The sequence below is a fragment of the Tachyglossus aculeatus genome, chromosome X5, assembly GCF_015852505.1.
Source record: "Tachyglossus aculeatus isolate mTacAcu1 chromosome X5, mTacAcu1.pri, whole genome shotgun sequence".
NCBI lineage: Eukaryota > Metazoa > Chordata > Mammalia > Monotremata > Tachyglossidae > Tachyglossus > Tachyglossus aculeatus.
Genome location: NC_052097.1, coordinates 1,259,437 through 1,278,238, shown reverse-complemented (window position 1 = coordinate 1,278,238; position 18,802 = coordinate 1,259,437). Strand labels below are relative to the sequence as shown.

At 54.9% G+C, this 18,802-nt stretch overlaps 1 protein-coding gene and 1 non-coding gene across 3 annotated transcripts; both read left to right on the top strand.

Annotated features, from left to right (window-relative positions):
- Positions 1 to 828: 828 nt before the first annotated feature.
- Positions 829 to 18,592, top strand: LRRC66 (leucine rich repeat containing 66). Of its 2 annotated transcripts, none has more exons than XM_038769139.1 (5): positions 829 to 1,650; positions 2,727 to 3,866; positions 10,581 to 10,750; positions 15,214 to 15,487; positions 15,984 to 18,592. In XM_038769139.1, exons 2-5 carry the CDS (start codon positions 3,413 to 3,415, stop codon positions 17,540 to 17,542), a joined length of 2,457 nt encoding a protein of 818 aa, XP_038625067.1. In that variant the 5' UTR covers positions 829 to 1,650; positions 2,727 to 3,412; the 3' UTR covers positions 17,543 to 18,592. The 2 variants fall into 2 exon arrangements, with proteins under 2 accessions (XP_038625067.1, XP_038625065.1); XM_038769137.1 differs by having other exon boundaries at positions 2,643 to 3,866.
- LOC119947752 lies at positions 4,572 to 4,709 on the top strand. Its single transcript, XR_005456549.1, has one exon. It is a non-coding gene; the product is annotated as a small nucleolar RNA SNORA7 (small nucleolar RNA).
- Positions 18,593 to 18,802: the final 210 nt, after the last annotated feature.

Here is an 18,802-nt window from a genome sequence, read left to right as displayed (position 1 = left end):
AGAGTGGCGTGTGACTCCCGGGCCAGCCGAGGTCTGAGTCCCGCAGGGACTGGTCTGAGGTGACAGTGGCAGCTCAGAGCAGAACAACACCACACCGTCACAAGCATTTAGGGGTCCTGAATGCCCCCGGGGCAAAGGTGCCTTCCGGCCTTGTTTCCCCTAAGCTGGCAGCAACATGGGCAAACCAGATGCTAGGAAGCCGAGCGAGAAAGCAGCTGGCCTTCTGCAGGGGTTCCTATGGACATGGGCTTGGAAAACAAGGAGGGAAGAGACCAGATTTGCTCCCCTTGGCTGATGGGGGCAGGGGTGAGGTGGGCCCTCCCGGTGCCCCCACCCCGGCCCACCAGGCAAACCAGCACCTCAAACCGCCCCGGGGGTGGTGCCGCTACTAGTACTTGGGTCATTTAATTCAGAAGAGGCACTGGAGCACTCCGATTCCCTGCTAGCTTTCAGAGGAAAGTTGTCATCAGTACTGATTCGGCACATACATTGCGCTAGACGCACAAGATCATCGTCAATCGTATTTCTCGAGCGCTTACTGTGTGCAGAGCACTGTACTAAGTGCTTGGTAAGTACAAGTTGGCAACATATAGAGACAGTCCCTACCCAGCAGTGGGCTCACAGTCTAAAAGGGGGAGACAGAGAACAAAACCAAACATACTAACAAAATAAAATAAATAGAATAGATATGTACAAGTAAAATAGAGTAACAAATATGTACTAACATATATACATATATACAGGTGCTGTGGGGAAGGGAAGGAGGTAAGATGGGGGGGGATGGAGAGGGGGACGGGGGGAGAGGAAGGAAGGGGCTCAGTCTGGGAAGGTCTCCTGGAGGAGATGAGCTCTCAGTAGGGCCTTGAAGGGAGGAAGAGAGCGAGCTTGGCGCATGATCGAGTCTGGCAAAGTTCCCATCCCACCAGGAGAGCCGGGATCTTATACCCATTTTACAGATGGGAAAACCAAGCCCCAGAAAGGTCAAGGTTAGCCATCAGAGCAGGATGCCTGCTGGAAGTGTCCTGGCCCCCAGAGATCCCCAGCTCTGAGATTTCGAGGTGATCAGAACCCCCACCTGACTCAGCACCTCCTTCCCTTCCCACCCATACGCTAGCTTTCCACTGTCTCATTAATTCATTCAATCGTATTTATCGAGCACTTACTGTGTGCAAAGCACTGTACTAAGCACTTGGGAAAGTACCACAGAACAATAAACAGACACATTCGCTGCCCACAGTGAGCTCAAGCTGTAGAGGCGAGCTCACAGTCTGCCCACTGCCTCACTTTCCCACAACTCCCAAACCCGTATCTTTGCCCGGGCCGCCTAGACTGGTCCTGTGTTCACATTCTGCTGTATGGTCATGGCCACGCCTCCCGTCCCTTAACACAAAGAAGTAAATAAAGTAATTTTCAAATCTCGAGCGCACCTTCTGGTTCATTGCGCCCACTCGAGCAGCGGTGAATGAAGCCCAAGTTCTCTCCTGCTGCACCTGCTGCTTGAGTTTTTAAAGGGAAAAAGCAGACAGGATCGGCAGACGCCGGCCGCGGGAGCCTGGACCCTCGGCACACCAGGAAGAGGACACATCCCCCTTGCCTTCGAGCCTGCCTCCCTACTCGGACAGCTTCTTCTCCAAGTCCTCCCGTGGAAAGGTAGGTCGGAGTGTTCCTGGCACGGTGTGATTCGAGTGCTTTTGGGGAGTTAGAGAATGGTCAGGGGGACAAGGGGAGGACCAGATACAAGTGTGACCACAGTGGTTAGGGCCGGAGCCTGCGTTACATAGCGTGCTTTCCAAAATGCGGGGTTTGACGGGATCACAGTCCCTGCCTTCCAGGAGAACCAGATGCCCAGGTCAGCGAGGAGAGTGGTTTAAGATCCCTGAGGACCCACACCGAGCCATGGTTCCCCCGCTCTCCAGGGGAGGGGCCACAACTTCTGGGGCTTTTGGGAACCGGGGAGAGTCCAGGATTGAGGACGTTTTCCCTCGGCCTGCTGGGTTAGGCTCTTTGGTTAAGAAAACGAATGTATCAGGCATCTGCCTGTGACCATTCTTCCTTTTCTCTACTCCCCAGGCCAGGCTTTGGGCCTCCTCCTGCCCAGTCACATCTGGCTTTTGGTGTGAGACAGGAGGGGTGCCTTCCAAGGGAACCCTCGTGAGGCTGCGGTGCCTCTGGACTGAGAGTGGCTTGGAGGGAACCCGCGTATAGCCGGGGCTATACAGACACCTGGTCTGTGCTTGTGGGCACTTTCACGACCCTGCCAACAGTTGGCTTCTCGTTAGTGGACTTGTATGGCAGTCTATGTCAGTGGCCCCGGTCGGGGTAGAGATTGTGTGTAAATGATTTCCTGCTGCCATTCTGTTGAGGATTACAGTGTAACATGGCAGTTCCTGGCAGGCATTTTTCTGTATTACTCTGCCCTGAGTTTCAGGACGGCGTGCTTTCCTCCTCTGGAATTATTTACAGCGGTCCAGCCCCTTTCCTTGACTTGGACTCTTCGATCTCCCCCACCCCCTGTCAGTTTGGGGGACGTCACCCCACCAGCTGAGGGCACGAGTCTGATCCCCGGTCACTATTGTTGGCTTCATCTGTTTCCATTTCCTTGATCCTCTCCACCTCATCCTCTCTCTCCTTTGCTCCCCAAGGTGGGCTTCGGCGGCTATCAGCAGGGGTTTGTGGCCTTTGGATGCAGCCCCCAAGGGCCCTGTTCCTTCACATCCGCCTTGCAGGGCCCAGCTCCAGCCCCGGCTTTCGACATGCAGCCCGTCTGAGGGAAGCTACCGCTCCAGAAGTCAGGCTGCGGGGAGTTACTGCTCCGAGAAAACAGTCTGCAGGAAATTAATGCCGCCACTCCGAGAAGTCAGGCTGAGGGAAGTTACAGTTCTAAGAAGTCAGGCTGCGGGAAGTGACCACTCAGAGAAATCAGGCTGTGGGAAGCTGGCTTTCTGTGAAGTCATCCAGCCAGGGTGCTTGACGGGGACAGGACGTAAGCACAGAGCCAGCCCACGTGCTCGAGGACAGAGTCTCAGATAAGCCGGCTAGACTTTGCTCCCAGCCCGGAGCAGGGAGGAAGCAGGATTCAGCCTTTCCCCGAGCGATGTTCCAGACCCTCTCTTGGGGCCGGGCTCCGCGGGGGCTGTGCCCGGGGCAGAGGGGGCCGGACGGCCGGGAGAGGTTGCCCCGGAGGCCACAGGCTCCCAGCATCTGAGAAGCACGAGCCGAGTCTGCGGGCGGAGAGGAGCTTCAGGGAGTGGCCCCCGGCCTGCTCATCGGAACCACAGACAGAAAGATGGGCCCTTTCTGAACCGTCAGAGAAGTAGAAGTTGGCATCATTTGGGCCGGCAACGGACTGTCTCTGCTGCAGCTCTTCCTCCTCAGGAGAGCTCTTTAGGAACGGGAAGAAGCAAGAGTCACTATGACCACCCCGTGCCTCCGAATGGTCGCGGTGGCCTGGAGCCTGCACCTGGCTGTCCGGGTGGAAGGCCCGCCCGCCCCGGGCTGCCGCTGGGATGGACGCCACTTCCTGGACTGCTCCGCGGTCGGGATAGCGGCCCTTCCCCCGGGGAGCCCGCACCCCATCGCCTCCCCGGATGCCAGCTTACGGTCCATCGGCGCTGTCCCTGGGCCAGACGGAAGGGACGCCTGGGGCCTCCGGCGCCTCCGGCACCTGAACCTCAGCAGTAATCTGCTGGCCGAGCTGACTCTGAGCGCCTTGTCCTGCTCGCCCTGGCTGGAGACGTTGGACCTCAGTGCCAATCGGCTGCGCTCCATCTCGGTGGGCCGGCGGAGGAACCCCCCGTGGGCCGGCCCGCTCCCGGCTCTGAGGCAGCTGTCCATCCGCAGGAACAGGCTGAGCGCCGTCCCGGGAGGTAAGAAGTATAATAATAATAATGATAACTGTATTTTGTCAGAACTTACTATGTGCCAGGCACCGTTCTAAGCGCTGGGGTAGATACAAGCAAATTGGGTCAGATGTACTCTCCGTCACACAGGGGGCTCACAGTCTAAATCCCCATTTCATAAGATGAGGGTAACAGGCCCAGAGGAGTGAAGTGACTTGCCCGAGGTCACACAGCAGACAAGTGGCAGAGCTGGGATTAAAACCCAGGCCCTTCCGACTGCCAGGCCTGTGCTCTATCCATTAGGCCACGCTGCTTTTCAAGTGCAAATGGAAACCCGGGTGGCAGGGGCATGCCCTGGGAGACTGCACTGAAGAGAGGTCGAGGAGGAGTGAACGGCCCCCAATTCAAGCTGGAAGTTGGAGTGCAGGGTGATGCCCCGAACCCCAGGGCACCCTCGGGGGGCCCAGGGGAAATGGAGGAAACAAGGGGAACACTGGCCTCCCGCTGGGGCAGCTCTGGACATGAACCGCCAAGGTCTCAGGAACTGCGATAACCGTGACCGAGCCCCTCAGGAAGGGCTTACCTAATCATATTTATTGAGCACTTACTGTGTGCAGAGCACTGCAATAAGTGCTTGAGTAGAACAAAATAACGTAACATACATTCCCCAGCTTGGAGAGGGGACAGATATTAATATAAATCAGTAAATTTTGGTTATGTCCATAAGTGCTTCACCTCTCAGTGTCACACCTGGAGAGTTTCCAGTACTCTACCAGTCTCGACTGCGGGAGGGAGAGTCAAGCAGAGGCACATCCATTCCTTTCCTAGCTTGGGCAGTGGCTAGCGAGTGGAAGACAATCTGCTGCAAGTCAAAACTCCTCTCCTGTGCTGGGCAGAACTCATTCATTCATTCAGTCATATTTATTGAGTGCTTACTGTGTGCAGAGCACTGTACTGAGCGCTTGGGAAGTACAAGTTGGCACCATTAGAGAGACCGTCCCTACCCAACAACAGGCTCACAGTCTAGAAGGGGGAGACAGACAACAAAACAAAACATGTGGACAGGTGTCAAGTCATCAGAATAAATAGAAGTAAAGCTAGATGCACATCATTAACAAAATAAATAGAATAGTAAATACAAGTAAAATTAATAAATCCATACGAACATATATATGGGCAGCAGCGATATGGGAGAGAGTAGAGGGCCAAGACTCAGGTTTACTGTGCAGAAGAAGGGAATGGTAAACCACTTCCATATTTTACGAAGAAAACTCTATGGATAAACTATCAGAACGATTGCAGGTGGAGGTGGGTCGTTCGGGGAGAGATGTGTCCGTGGCATCGCTATGGGTTGGACGCAACAGAGTAAGACAACAACACAAGTGTTTACTACATGCTAGGGGCATGATATTGGATCAGATAAAGGCCTGCACGGGCTCACAATAAGTCTGATCCCCACCTGTTAGATCAGTCAGTTGTATTTATTGAACACTCACAGGGTGCAGAGCACTGTTCAATCAATCGTATTTATTGAGCGCTTACTGTGTGCAGAGCACTGTACTAAGCGCTTGGGAAGTACAAGTTGGCAATATATAGAGACAGTCCCTACCCAACAGTGGGCTCACAGTCTAAAAGACTGTACAGAGTTCTTGGGAAAGTACAACGGAGTTGGTAGACCCATTCTTTGCCCACAAGGAGCTGGCAGTCCGGAGGGGAAGACAGACATTAATATAAATAAATTTATAGATAGGTATGTAAGTGCCGTGGGTCTGAGGGTGGGGTGGATATCAAGTGCCCAAGGGTACAGATCCAAGTGCAAAGATGGCACAGAGGGGAAAGGGAGTCGGGGACAAGAAAGCTTAATTGAGGAAGGCCTCTTCAGGACATAATAATAATAATAATAATGGCATTTATTAAGCGCTTACTATGTACAAGGCACTGTTCTAAGTGCTGGGGAGATAACAAGGTGATCAGTTTGTCCCATGGGGGAGCTCACAGTCTTCATCCCCATTTTACAGATGAGGTAACTGAGGCCCAGAGAAGTGAAGTGATTTGCCCAAAGTCACACAGCTGACAGTTGGCGGAGCCGGGATTTGAACCCATGACGTCTGACTCCAAAGCCTGGGCTCTTTCCACTGAGCCACGCTGCTTCTCTGTGACCTTCAGATAAGGAAACAGACCCAGAGGCTAACTCACCCAAGACTACCCAAAAGTTCAGGGCCAGAGTTGGGGCGGGGACTGGGGTCTCCCAGCTCTCAGTCCCCCTGCCCTCTTTCGTAGATTTTGACATGAAGTCGGGGCAGGCGGCAGCTGGACCGGTCTGGGGCCGGGACGGTTCTTAGGGTAAGGGGCTCTGGTTTGGGGCAGAGGGGCCCCGGGTGTAACACAACTGTTAGAATGAATGCAGAACTGGCCTAGAGGAAATAACCCGTGCCTGGGAGTCAAGGGGACCTGGATTCTAATATTAGCATTGCCATTTGTGTACGGCGTGACCTTAGGCAAGTCACCTCACTTCTCCATGCCTCAGTTCCGCCGTTGCAGAATGGGGATTCAATGCCTGTTCTCCCTCCTGCTTAGACTGTGAGCCCCATGTGGGACCTAATTACCTTGTTTCTACTCCAGCTCTTAGTACAGTGCTTGACACAGAGGAAGCACGTAACAAACACCACAGTTGCTTCCTTTCCATTGGACCCCTCCCCATTCCCATCCCCCCCACCTTACCTCCTTCCTCTCCCCACAGCACCTGTATATATGTATATATGTTTGTACGTATTTATTACCCTATTTATTTATTTTATTTGTACATATTTATTCTATTTATTTTATTTTGTTAATATGTTTTGTTCTCTGTCTCCCCCTTCTAGACTGTGAGCCCACTGTTGGGTAGGGACCGTCTCTATATGTTGCCAACTTGTACTTCCCAAGCGCTTAGTACAGTGCTCTGCATACAGTAAGTGCTCAATAAATACGATTGAATGAATGAATGAATGAATGACCGACTCTGTCCCCGTTTGATCGGGGGCCTGGGCTGCCCAGGCCCCCGATCAAACGGGGACAGAGTCGGTCATTCATTCAATCATATTTATTGAGCGCTTACTTATTTATTGAGCATCCCTGGGCTGTCCAGGGATGGACAAGTTTTCTGGGCAGTGACGGTTCTGCCTTCTCACTCCTCATCCTTCCCTTCCAATCCAAAGCACCTGCCCTTTTTGCCAGGGCCAGAACGACTCCCCTCTGACAGCTTCACATACAGTCTCCACCTGATTCAGTCTCCCCCCTTCTAGACTGTGATGGAGGATGGAGACCCCATCTTTTTCCAGAAGTTTAACTGGCATTCAGTTATTCATTCATTCATTCATTCAGTCGTATTTATTGAGTGCTTACTGTGTGCCGATCACTGTACTAAGTGCTTGGGAAGTACAAGTTGGCAACATATAGAGACAGTCCCTCCCCAACAACAGGCTCACGGTCTAGAAGGGGGAGACAGACAACGAAACAAAACATGTGGACAGGTGTCAAGTCACCAGAATAAATAGAAATAAAGCTAGATGCACATCATTAAGAAAATAAATAGAATAGTAAATACGTACAAGTAAAGTAGAGTAATAAATCTGTACAATCATATACAGGTGCTGTGGGGAGGGGAAGGAGGTAGGGCGGGGGGGATGGGGAGGAGAGGAAAAAGGGGGCTCAGTGTGGGAAGGCCTCCTGGAGGAGGTGAGCTCTCAGTAGGGCTTTGAAGGGAGGAAGAGAGCTAGCTTGGCGGATGTGCGGAAGGAGGGCATTCCGGGCCAGGGGGAGGACGTGGGTTGGGGGTCGACGGCGGGACAGGCAAGAACGAGGTACAGTGAGGAGGTGAGTGGCAGAGGAGCGGAGGGTGCGGGCTGGGCTGTAGAAGGACAGAAGGGAGGTGAGGTAGGAGGGGGCGAGGTGATGGACAGCCTTGAAGCCGAGAGTGAGGAGTTTTTGCTTGACGCGTAGGTTGACTGGCAACCACTGGAGATTTTTGAGGAGGGGAGTAACGTGGCCAGAGCGTTTCTGCACAGAGATGATCCGGGCAGCAGGATGAAGTATAGACTGAAATGGAGAGAGACAGGAGGATGGGAGATCAGAGAGGAGGCTGATGCAGTAATCCAGTCGGGATAGGATGAGAGATTGGACCAACAAGATAGCGGTTTGGATGGAGAGGAAAGGGTGGATCTTGGCGATGTTGCGGAGGTGAGACTGGCAGGTTTTGGTGACGGATTGGATGAGGGGTGAACGAGAGAGCGGATTCGAGGTTGACACCAAGGTTGCGGACTTGTGAGATGGGAAGGATGGTAGTGCCATCTACAGTGATGGGAAAGTCAGGAAGAGAGCAGGGTTTGGGAGAGAAGATAAGGAGTTCAGTCTTGGACATATTGAGTTTTAGATGGCGGGCAGACATCCAGATGGAGATGTCCTGAAGGCAGGAGGAGACCCGAGCCTGAAGGGAGGGAGGGAGAGCAGGAGCAGAGATGTAGATTTGGGTGTCATCGGTGTAGAGATGATAGGTGAAGCCGTGAGAGCGAATGAGTTCACCAAGGGAGTGAGTGTAGATAGAGAACAGAAGGGGACCAAGAACTGACCCTTGAGGAAGCCGTACAGTAAGGGGATGGGAGGGGGAGGAGGAGCCCGCAAAGGAGACTGAGAATGAACGGCCGGAGAGATAAGAGGAGAACCGGGAGAGGACGGAGTCTGTGAAGCCAAGGTCGGATAGCGTGTTGAGGAGAAGGGGGTGGTCCACAGTATCGAAGGCAGCTGAGAGGTCAAGGATTAGGATAGAGTAGGAGCCGTTGGATTTGGCAAGAAGGAGGTCATTGGTGACCTTTGAGATGGCAATTTCGGTGGAGTGTAGGGGACGGAAGTCAGATTGAAGGGGGTCAAGGAGAGTTGGCGCTGAGGAATTCGAGGCAGCAGGTGTGGACGACTCGTTCTAGGAATTTGGAAAGGAATGGCAGGAGGGAGATAGGGCGATAACTAGAAGGGGAGGTGGGGTCAAGAGAGGGGTTTTTTTAGGATGGGGGAGATGTGGGCATGTTTGAAGGCAGAGGGGAAGGAACCATTGGAGAGTGAGCGGTTGAAGATGGAAGTTAAGGAGGGGAGAAGGGAAGGGCTGAGAGATTTTGTAAGATGAGAGGGAATGGGGTCAGAAACACAGGTGGCTGGAGTAGCACTTGAGAGGAGGGAGATCTCATCTGAAGATATTTCTGGGAAGGATGGGAGAGTAGCAGAGAGGGTTGAGAGCAGGGGGGTTGGAGAAGGGGGAGGAGTGACTTGGGGGAGCTCAGACCTGATGGAGTTAATTTTACTAATGAAGTAGGAGGCCAGATCGTTGGGGGTGAGGGATGGAGGAGGGGGAGGAACAGGGGGCCTGAGAAGGGAGTTAAATGTACGGAAGAGCTGACAGGGATAATGGACATGGGTGTCAATAAGGGAGGAGAAATAGTTTTGCCTGGCAGAGGAGAGGGCAGAGTTAAGGCAGGAAAGGATGAACTTGAAGTTTTTGGCTTCATCTGTCGACTTCTTGTGTATCCCCCTGGCTGCCCTCTCCCTTTCACTTTCCCAGAGAGCTCCAGTGTTGGAGTTGAGGTTCACTGGGTTTTTTTTTTTTTTTTGGTGGTGTTGTTTCTTTGTTGTTTTATGGTATTTGGTCAATATTTACTAAGTGTCAAGCACTGTTCAAAGCACCGGGGTAAACAGGTTAATCAGGTAGGATATAATCCCTGTCCCACATGAGACTCACAGTACAAATACGAGGGAGGTCAGGTATTGAGTCCCTATTTTACAGTTGAGGAAACTGAGGTACAGAGAAGTTAAGTGACTTGCCCAAGATCACACAGCAGGCAAGTGGCAAAGCTGGGATCGGGCCTGGGCTCTTTCCACTAGGCCATGCTTCTTCTCACTGTGCCCACCCATCTCACGGGGGCATGGTTACAGGCTGCAGCCACTCACTAGGGGCACGGCAGGTGGGTGGAAGGATCAGGGCACAGGGCTTTGGGGGAAGCGGGGAATGGGCAGCCTCCCTCATTCCTGATCCGCAGCTGCCTCCGTCCTCGTCCATCAAGAGAGCAGGTTTCCTTGGCCCCGGGGGCTCCCACGGTGGTGTCCCGGAGGAGCTCCGTAGCAGGGGCCTGTGTTTGTTGTATTTCCCCACCTCCCCGAGGGTCTCTGCCGACCTCGGGAGAAGCAGCCCACCCTGGCAGCTGGAGGCAGTGCCCGTCCTGGCCTCGCACGTTTGGGATTCCTTGACCCGTCTTCCCAAGAACCGCCTCCGCATTCCAGAAACAAGATGTACTTTTCAGGAGGAACTGATTTCAGAAACAGACACAAAGTGATCTTGGCCTAACCTTCGGCTCCCAGCGTGGGGGAGGAGGGAGGCGGGGGTCCTGGGCACAGGCCTTGGAGAACCCTGCTCCCCCCGGGGCCTCAGAATATAAGGCCTGGGGGAGGGACGGGGGCTGTGGCTCGACCCCGTCTCTCTGCGGACGGGGTGGCCATGCGGGGGTGGGAAAGAACCGGTGGGTGATTTCCCTGCCCCTTCCCACCCCTCGCTGCCGAGTGCCTCCCCCGCAACTAAACTGTGTCGCTTTTCCAAAGACCGACCAGCCTGTTGGCCCTGAGATATGCAGCGGCCTGTCCCCCAGCCCGAGACACCCCCCCCCCCCGTCCTCCCCAGGACACCCACCGGGCTCCAAATGCCTCCCGTTGTTTGTGTTGCAGAGTTGTGGAGGCTACGCCTGCTGCGGCACCTGGACCTGTCCTTCAACAGCATCGCCCGTGTCGGCCCCAGGGACTTCCGCGACTGCGTCTGCCTAGAGAGCCTGGACTTGCAGAGTAACAGGCTGACCACCATTCACCACGAGGCCTTCAAGGAGCTCAGCAACTTGCAGGTGATGAAAGCGGTTGGGCTGTGGCTCACACTTACGCGGTATCGTGAAGCAGCGTGGCTCAGTGGCAAGAGCCCGGGCTTGGGGGTCAGAGGTCGTGAGTTCTAATGCCGCCTCCACCACTTATCAGCTGTGTGACTGGGCAAGTCACTTCACTTCTCTGGGCCTCAGTTACCTCATCTGGAAAATGGGGATATTAAGACTGTGAGCCCCACATGGGACAACCTGATAACCGTGTATCTACCCCAGCACTTAGAACAGTGCTTGGCACATAGTAAGCGCTTAACAAATACCAAAATTATTATTATCATCATCATCAATCGTATTTATTGAGCGCTTACTATGTGCAGAGCACTGTACTAAGCGCTTGGGAAGTACAAATTGGCAACATATAGAGACAGTCCCTACCCAACAGTGGGCTCACAGTCTAAGGGGGGCACTTATTATCCAAGGGGGCACTTCTGTCTCTGGGTTTCACAGGTTCCTTAATAACGGTGTCATCATCAATGCTATTTATTGGGTGCTTACTGTGTGCAGAGCGCTGTACTAAGCGCTTCAGAGAACACGTTAGAGTATAGACACAACCCCTGCCCTCAAAGAGCCTACAGCCTGAGGAGACGGAAGACAAACAGTAAAATAAATCACCAGGTGGAAGGAGATGAGCCTAGGTGCTGTGGGGATGGGGTAAGTACCTAAGTGCTTAATAGGGACTCACGTGCAAGGGTGAGCCAGTAGTGGGGGGGAAAAGAGCAGAGGGAGATGAGTGATTAGTTAGGGAAGGCTTCCTGGAGGAGAGGTGATTTTTGGGAGGGCTTTGCAGGTGGGATGTCAGACATGAAGGGGGTGGTGGTTCCAGGAGTGAGCAGGATTAACGGCGAGAGAGGAGTGAGGATCAGTGAGTAGGCTGGTGTTAGAGGAGCGAAGCGTACGGGCTGAGGCACAGTGAGAGAGGAGAGGGGACTGGTAGTGGGACGAAAGCTGTTGGAGGGCCCAAAAGCCAGGGTAAGGCCTGTCTGTTGGACGTGGAGATAGCTAGGGAGCCATTGGAGGCACCTAAGGAATGAGTAGATTTGCATGGGATTCATTCAATCAGTCGTATTTATTGAGCGCTTACTGTGTGCAGAGCACTGGACTAAGCGCTTGGGAAGTCCAAGTTGGCAACATCTAGAGACGGGCCCTACCCAACAGTGGGCTCACAGTCGAGAAGGGGGAGACAGACAACAAAACATATTAACAAAATAAAATAAATAGAATAAATATGTACAAATAAAATAGAGTAATAAATACGTGCAAGCATATATACATATATACAGGTATTCATTCAATTGTTTTTATTGAGCGCTTACTGTGTGCAGAGCACTAGACTAAGCGCTTGGGAAGTCCAAGTTGGCAACATCTAGAGACGGTCCCTACCCAACAGCGGGTTCGCAGTCGAGAAGGGGGAGACAGACAACAAAACAAAACATTAACAAAATAAAATCAACAGAATAAATATGTACAAATGAAACAGAGTAATAAATACATACAAACACATATACATATGTACAGGTATTCAATCGTATTTATTGAGCGCTTACTGTGTGCAGAGCACTGTATTAAGATGCTTGGGAAGTCCAAGTTGGCAACATAGAGAGACGGTCCCTACCCAACAGCGGGCTCACAGTTAGTGTGGCTGCACAGTGGCATCTCCCCCACGACCCCACCCCAGGCACCTTCTTTCTTCTAAACGGTCTTTCTTAAGCGTCTAATATATGCCAGGCATATGAGAGATCAGCTTGGACGCTGTCCCTGTCATCATCATCATCATCAATCGTATTTATTGAGCGCTTACTATGTGCAGAGCACTGGACTAAGCGCTTGGGAAGTACAAATTGGCAACATCTAGAGACAGTCCCTACCCAACAGTGGGCTCACAGTCTAAAAGGGGGAGACAGAGAACAAAACCAAACATACTAACAAAATAAAATAAATAGAATAGATATGTACAAATAAGAGTAAAAAATATGTACAAACATATATACATATATACAGGTGCTGTGGGGAAGGGAAGGAGGTAAGATGGGGGGGATGGAGAGGGGGACGAAGGGGAGAGGAACTGTCCCACATGATCATAACTGTGGGATTGGTTAAGTGCTTACTATGTGCCAGGCACTGTACTAAGCCTGTACTAAGTGCCCTGTACTGCACTGTACTTAGAGAAGCAGCGTGGCTCAGTGGAAAGAGCCCGGGCTTTGGAGCTGGAGGCAGGGAGGTCAGTGAGAAGGCTGATGTGGTAGTGGAGCCGGGATCTGACCAAGGTTTGGAGCAAGTGTGGTGGCAGTTTGGATGGAGAGGAGAAGGTTGATTGGGCAGAGAGAACCTGCAGGATTTGGTGACTGGACTAAAGAGGAGAAGAGTTCATAAAGATTGCCAAGTCTGTGAGCTTGGGAGAGAGGGGCTTTCCCAGTTATGGGAAAGTCAGGGCAAGAAGGGGGTTTGTTATTACTAATAATCATAATTACCCTAACAGCAATAGAGACCACTATTAATAGTAACAGCAAAAAATACCACTATTATTGTTATTACTACTACTCACTGTGTGCCCAGCAGTCAATCAGTCGTATTTATTGAGCGCTTACTGTGTGCAGAGCACTGTACTAAGCGCTTGGGAAGTACAAGTTGGCACCATCTAGAGACAGTCCCTACCCAACAGTGGGCTCACAGTCTAAAAGGGGAAGACAGAGAAAAAAACCAAACATACTAACAAAATAAAATAAATAGAATAGATATGTACAAGTAAAATAGAGTAATAAATATGTACAAACACACACACACACATATATATATATACAGGTGCTGTGGGGAAGGGAAGGCGGTAAGATGGGGGGATGGAGGGGGGGTCGAGGGGGAGAGGACGGAAGGGGCTCAGTCTGGGAAGGCCTCCTGGAGGAGGTGAGCTCTCAGTAGGGCCTTGAAGGGAGGAAGCACTGTACTGCCCACTGGGAGAGTTAGAATACAATCAGGTTGGCACAGTCCCTGTCTCACATTGGACTCACAGTCTTAAATAGGAGACAGAATAAGTATTTAATCCCCATTTTCAGATGAGGAAACAGCGGCACGGAAGTTAGGTGACTTGACCAAGGTCGAAACAGGTAAATGGCGTACCCGGGATTAGAACCCAGGTCCCCTGAGTCCCAGGCCCGGGCTCTTTCCACTAGGCCAGGCTGCTTTGGGGGTGAAGAGGAGTTCAGGTTTTTAGACTTCTCTGGTGGCACATCTAATTAGAGACGTCCTGAAGGCAGGAGGAACTTCAGGATGGCTGAGATGGAGCAAGGTTTTGGGGCTGGAAAGGGAGATTAGGGAGGCATCAGCATAGAGATGGGATCTGAAGCTGTTGGAGTGGGTGTAAATGGGGAACAGGAGTGAACCCAGATTAGAGCCTAGGGGGACACCAAAGTTAGGGAATGGGAGGCAGAAGCAGAGCTGGCCAGAGAGGAAGGAAAAGAATCAGGGGAGGGCAGTCAGAGAAACCAAAGTTTGATAATGTTGTCAGGAGGTGAGGGTTGGTTGTCCACAGCATCAAAGGCCTCAGCGCTGAGAGGTCAAGGAGGATTAGGAGCAAGCAAGAAGGAGGTTGGTCATCAGCCACTTTGGAGAAAGCAGTTTCCGTGGAGCGGCGGGGGTGGAAGCCAGATCGTGGGGAGTCAAGGTGAGTGTTAGAGGAGAGGAAGCAGCCCCGCGTGGACATCCTGGCCTCTAATTGCCAATCGCTTTCCAGTCCCCAAGGGTCAGTAGTTTCTGCATGACGTGGAGAGGGATGGGCAACGTTTAGAGGAGTCTGAGGTGGGGGGAGACGTGTCCACAGATTTTCCTGGCCAGGCAAGTGAAGTCTGGACTGGAGAGACCGCAAAGAAGGGAGGTCAGCAAAGAGGCTGATGCAGTTGTCCAGTCAGGACCTGTCAAGTCCTTGGACCAGCGAGGTGGCGGTTTGCGCAGAGATGAAGGGGCCGGTTCTGGCCCTTGTGCACAGAAAGAACAGGCAGGGTTTGGTGACTGGCTCAATCTGGGGGTAGAAAAAGAGGGAGGAGTCAAGGAAGATGTCTGGATTGTGGGCTTGTGATGAGGAGTTGGTAACGGTTTGGGGGAAGGTTAGGGAAAGAGGGTTTGGAGGGCAGGTGAGTTGGGTTTTGGATTGACGTCAGACTTGAGATGCCTGTAGAATGTCTAAGAGCTACCTTGGAGGTGGGAGCCGACGGAGACTGAGGACACGCAGAACAGAGCCTGGAAGGCCCCCCACACTTAGGAGTTGGGAGGTGGACGAAAGAGGACGAGAAGCAGGAAGAGAGGGACAGAGGAATTGGACAGGTGGGTGGCTGTTGGGTAGGGGGTGGGGGGGCACATCCATCCTCGTGGCTCCTGTGGATGGCCAAAGTCCAGGAGATGTGGGGATGGCTTTGAGCCTCTGCCCGCTGTTCCTTCTCCCACAGAGGGTGGATCTGGCCCACAACGCCCTGACCTCCATCCTGCCACCGCTGCAGTTGGGCTTGCGCTTGCCCCATCTGGACGTGGACCTCTCCGGCAACCCGTGGCTCTGTGACTGCAACCTCACCGTCCTGCAGGGCTTCCTGTCCGCGTCCTGGAGGGACTCGTGGGGTGTCACCTGCGGCCGTGGCTGCCAGATGGCCGAGCCGGTCACCCGCAAAGTCCTGGTCCCCGGCCGCGCAGAGATAGTGCTGGACTGTGGCTCGGATCCGCCCCAGGGTACGTCCGTCTCAGAGAACCCGTTCACGTCAGGTGGCCGGGCCACGGATGGGACTCGGGGGAGAGAGCTGAGTCTGGGAGTCGTTATCTCGTGCCCCTCACCTCCGGTTCAGGAGGGAGAGGGGTACGTGACTGGGGTGCCACAAAGGCGGTCGCTGCCTTAGTCCTCGGGTGGGAGGCCCAGGGGCAGCAGCCCGCAGGGCTCTGTCACCTGAGGTGGGCTTCCCGACTGAACTCACCAACTGCGTTGGAGGTGTGGGGCCCCATCAAGAAGACCAGCACGGAGGACGGCCCCAGCTGGCGGATGCCCGGAGAGGCCAGTGCTCCGTGGCTCTGGGGTTTAGAGGGAGGGTGGATCTCTCGGAGGCTGGGAGAGGGAAGATACTGTCCTGCAGGAAGAGGTGAAGTTGAAGCCAGGGTTCCCAGGGTCACCCCCTCAACACACCTAGAGGCTTGAACTTCAGAGTCCTTATCTCTTCCTTCTGCCCACCCTCAGGTGCTGATGGGCCATTCTGGTGGACGCCCTACGGTCCCATTTCCAGGGATTCCCGCATTCCCCACCTCCGCCTGAATGAGCAGCAGCAGATAGTACTGGAGGCATCGGAGGCGGTCCGGCTGGGGCTGTACGCCTGCTTCTCCCCCGGCGGGGGGAAGAAACCTGTCATCTACAGAGTCTCCAGGAAGCCACCTCCATCCCCAGGCTTGGTGAGGAACCCCCGGGGGCTCCCCGCAGTGCTGAGAGAACCCGGCTCCGCCCCCAACCTGCCCTTGGCTGTGGGCCTGGCGGTGGCCGTGACCTTCGTCTTGGCTTTCGGGCTGGGCGCCTTCACCAGGCCCTACATGGATCGGCTGTGGCGGCGCCGGCGCCGGCGGGGCCCCTCGCCCGGCTCGGGGGCCAAGATCGCATTCTCCAATCACGGCTTCAGCGGGGATACGGGCAGCCCCCCAGAGACAGCCACCCCTGCCTCCCGGCGCCGTGTGAGCCCAGAGGCAGTTGGGGGGGAGGAAGAGCGTGAGCCACCCTCTCCGTCCCCACTTGGGCCCAGCTCCAAGAGCATCCGTGCCGGGGACGGCTCCTTCTATGAGAATTCCTTCCAGGGTCCTGCTTCTGCCCTGGCCCCGGTCCTCCTGCAGGGTGACCGGCCTTCCCCGGGCCCAGCAACACTCCCTCTCTACGAAGAGCTGGAAGGCCCTCGTGGGGAGCAGCCTGACTCTCCCGGCGAACCCTCCAGCGTCATTCTGCGGAGCCAAATTTCCGACAGGCCCGAGATCGCCACCCCCTCTGACTCCGACTCCGGGTCCTTATTCACGCTCAGCTCGGGAGGCTTCGAAGAATGGAGCAACACAGAGGATGTGGAGGCCGGCGAGGAGGGGGTCGCAGGGCCCAGCCCTCCCCCCACGCCACAGAGCCGAGGGGCACAGGGTGGGGAAGGATGGGAACGGGCCGTGGCCACGGAAGCCGATCTGCCACCCGGGTACCAGGGACAGATGGAGCAGCCCCCGGTGCAGGCAGGCGGCAGCAGCCCCGGGGATCGTGCATCCGGCCTGTGGACTCTGGACCAGCCCCGAAGGGGCAGCCCAGCACCCTCGGGACAGGCCCCGGCTGTTCCTGTGGAAACAAGAGAGCCCGTCTGGGATCGGAGCCCCCCGGGCCGCAGCTCAGGCTGGCCAACTTCCGTCCTAACGTCCGACTCCGAGGAAACTCCGGGGACCTCTGCACACTACGCTAGGGTCCCTCTTGTTGCCTCGAGCCCTTCCTGGCCCCCCATGCCAATCGCAGGAGGTTCGGAGCTCCAGGAAAGCGGTCCTCGCTCCTTCCGCCAGCGTCGCTACGGCCGGCCGGCCGGGCGGGGCCGGGCAGGATCTGCCCCAGCGGGGCCCAGATCTCGCCGCTCCCCATTCAACGGCGTGGCACCTCCCACGTCATCCAGACAGCGCAACCGGGACCGGCCCTCTTTGGCCCGAGGGCCCCGCTGGCGGGGCGGCCACACCTTCACCACGCGGGCGGCCAAGGGAAGGCGCTGGACCCTGGTTCGGCTCTCCTGCCTCATCTGACCGGTGCGGAAAGCAAGGCGCCGGGCCCTACCACGACGGCTGGTTTGGAGGAGGCAAAAAGGCGGAAGGAAAAGTGTAAATACCAAGATCCAGCGGCTCTGCTCCAAAAACCAAGGGCTGGCGGAACGGTCCCAGACTTTCCCTTCAGGTAAACAGCAGGAGGCCCCTCCTAATCCTCACCCCCACGGGCACGTCACCCATCGGCGGTGCCGACCCCCCTAGTGCCTCTCTGTGACGGTGGTTTTTCATCACCGCCGTTCTGCTCCTGCCTCTCCCCACCAGCCATCCCTAAGGCCTGCTCCCCTCCTCCTCCCCACCTCCCCCGACTCACAGCTCGACTTGAACCAGCCCCTTTCGATGTAAGAGAAGACCTGCAGCAAGTAAAAACACCTGAAAAGCGTAACGCGTGAGAGGTTTGTTTAAAGATAAGCAGCGGGTCCTGTCCCCACCCTGTCCCTAACTGGAACCGTGGCTGGGGGCGGAGGACGACAGACCGCTTCAGGCGATGGCTCCAGGAACCCGGGGCCATTTGCTGGCCCGCCCCGGGTCAAGGCTTTGACCGGAGCAGAGGAAGGAGTGACTGGAAGGAAGCCCGAAGCCCCGGCCGCCGAATTTGGACTTTCCTCCTGTCTCCGGAGCTTCCCTCGGGTCCTAGAAACCGGTAGAGATGGTAATTGAGCGGCAGGGAAGATCGCTGTCATTTCCCATGCCTTTCCACTGAGTCCCACCCGACATCTCACTCCAGCCCACGGGGGTCTGGCAATCAGGGGCAAGGGCTTGGGGGTCCACCCTTGGGCAGAAGTGGCTCCTGGACTGGCCAGAGCTAGGGACAATGGGGAGGGTGGGGGGAGCGCTCCGCATCCCTCCCTCCCTCACCTCTGGAAGAAGTGCCCCTTGTCTCCTTCTTTCCTTCCGGGGCAGCCAAGGGATCTTTCCTATTTGGTCCCAGAACTTCTGATGGCCCCAAACAATACCACCAGCAGTGCCACTTCTTCCCAGAGGCCGGTGGAACCCCGGCCCCGAGCCTGGGTTGCGCCGTCACCGGAATCGCAGGGTCCTCTCGCTTCTCCGCACCAGCAGATGAGGGAACTCATCTAGCGGCTGACGGAAACCCCGCGCAACCCACAGCTCAACCGGCAGAAGAAACGGAACAGCTCAGAGGCTACTCCCCGCGCTGGAGAAGCCACCCCCGGACTTGGAGGAAGCAGCCCTGGTCTTCCGGAGCCACACCGAGCAGAAGGAACAGAAAGACCGCACAGC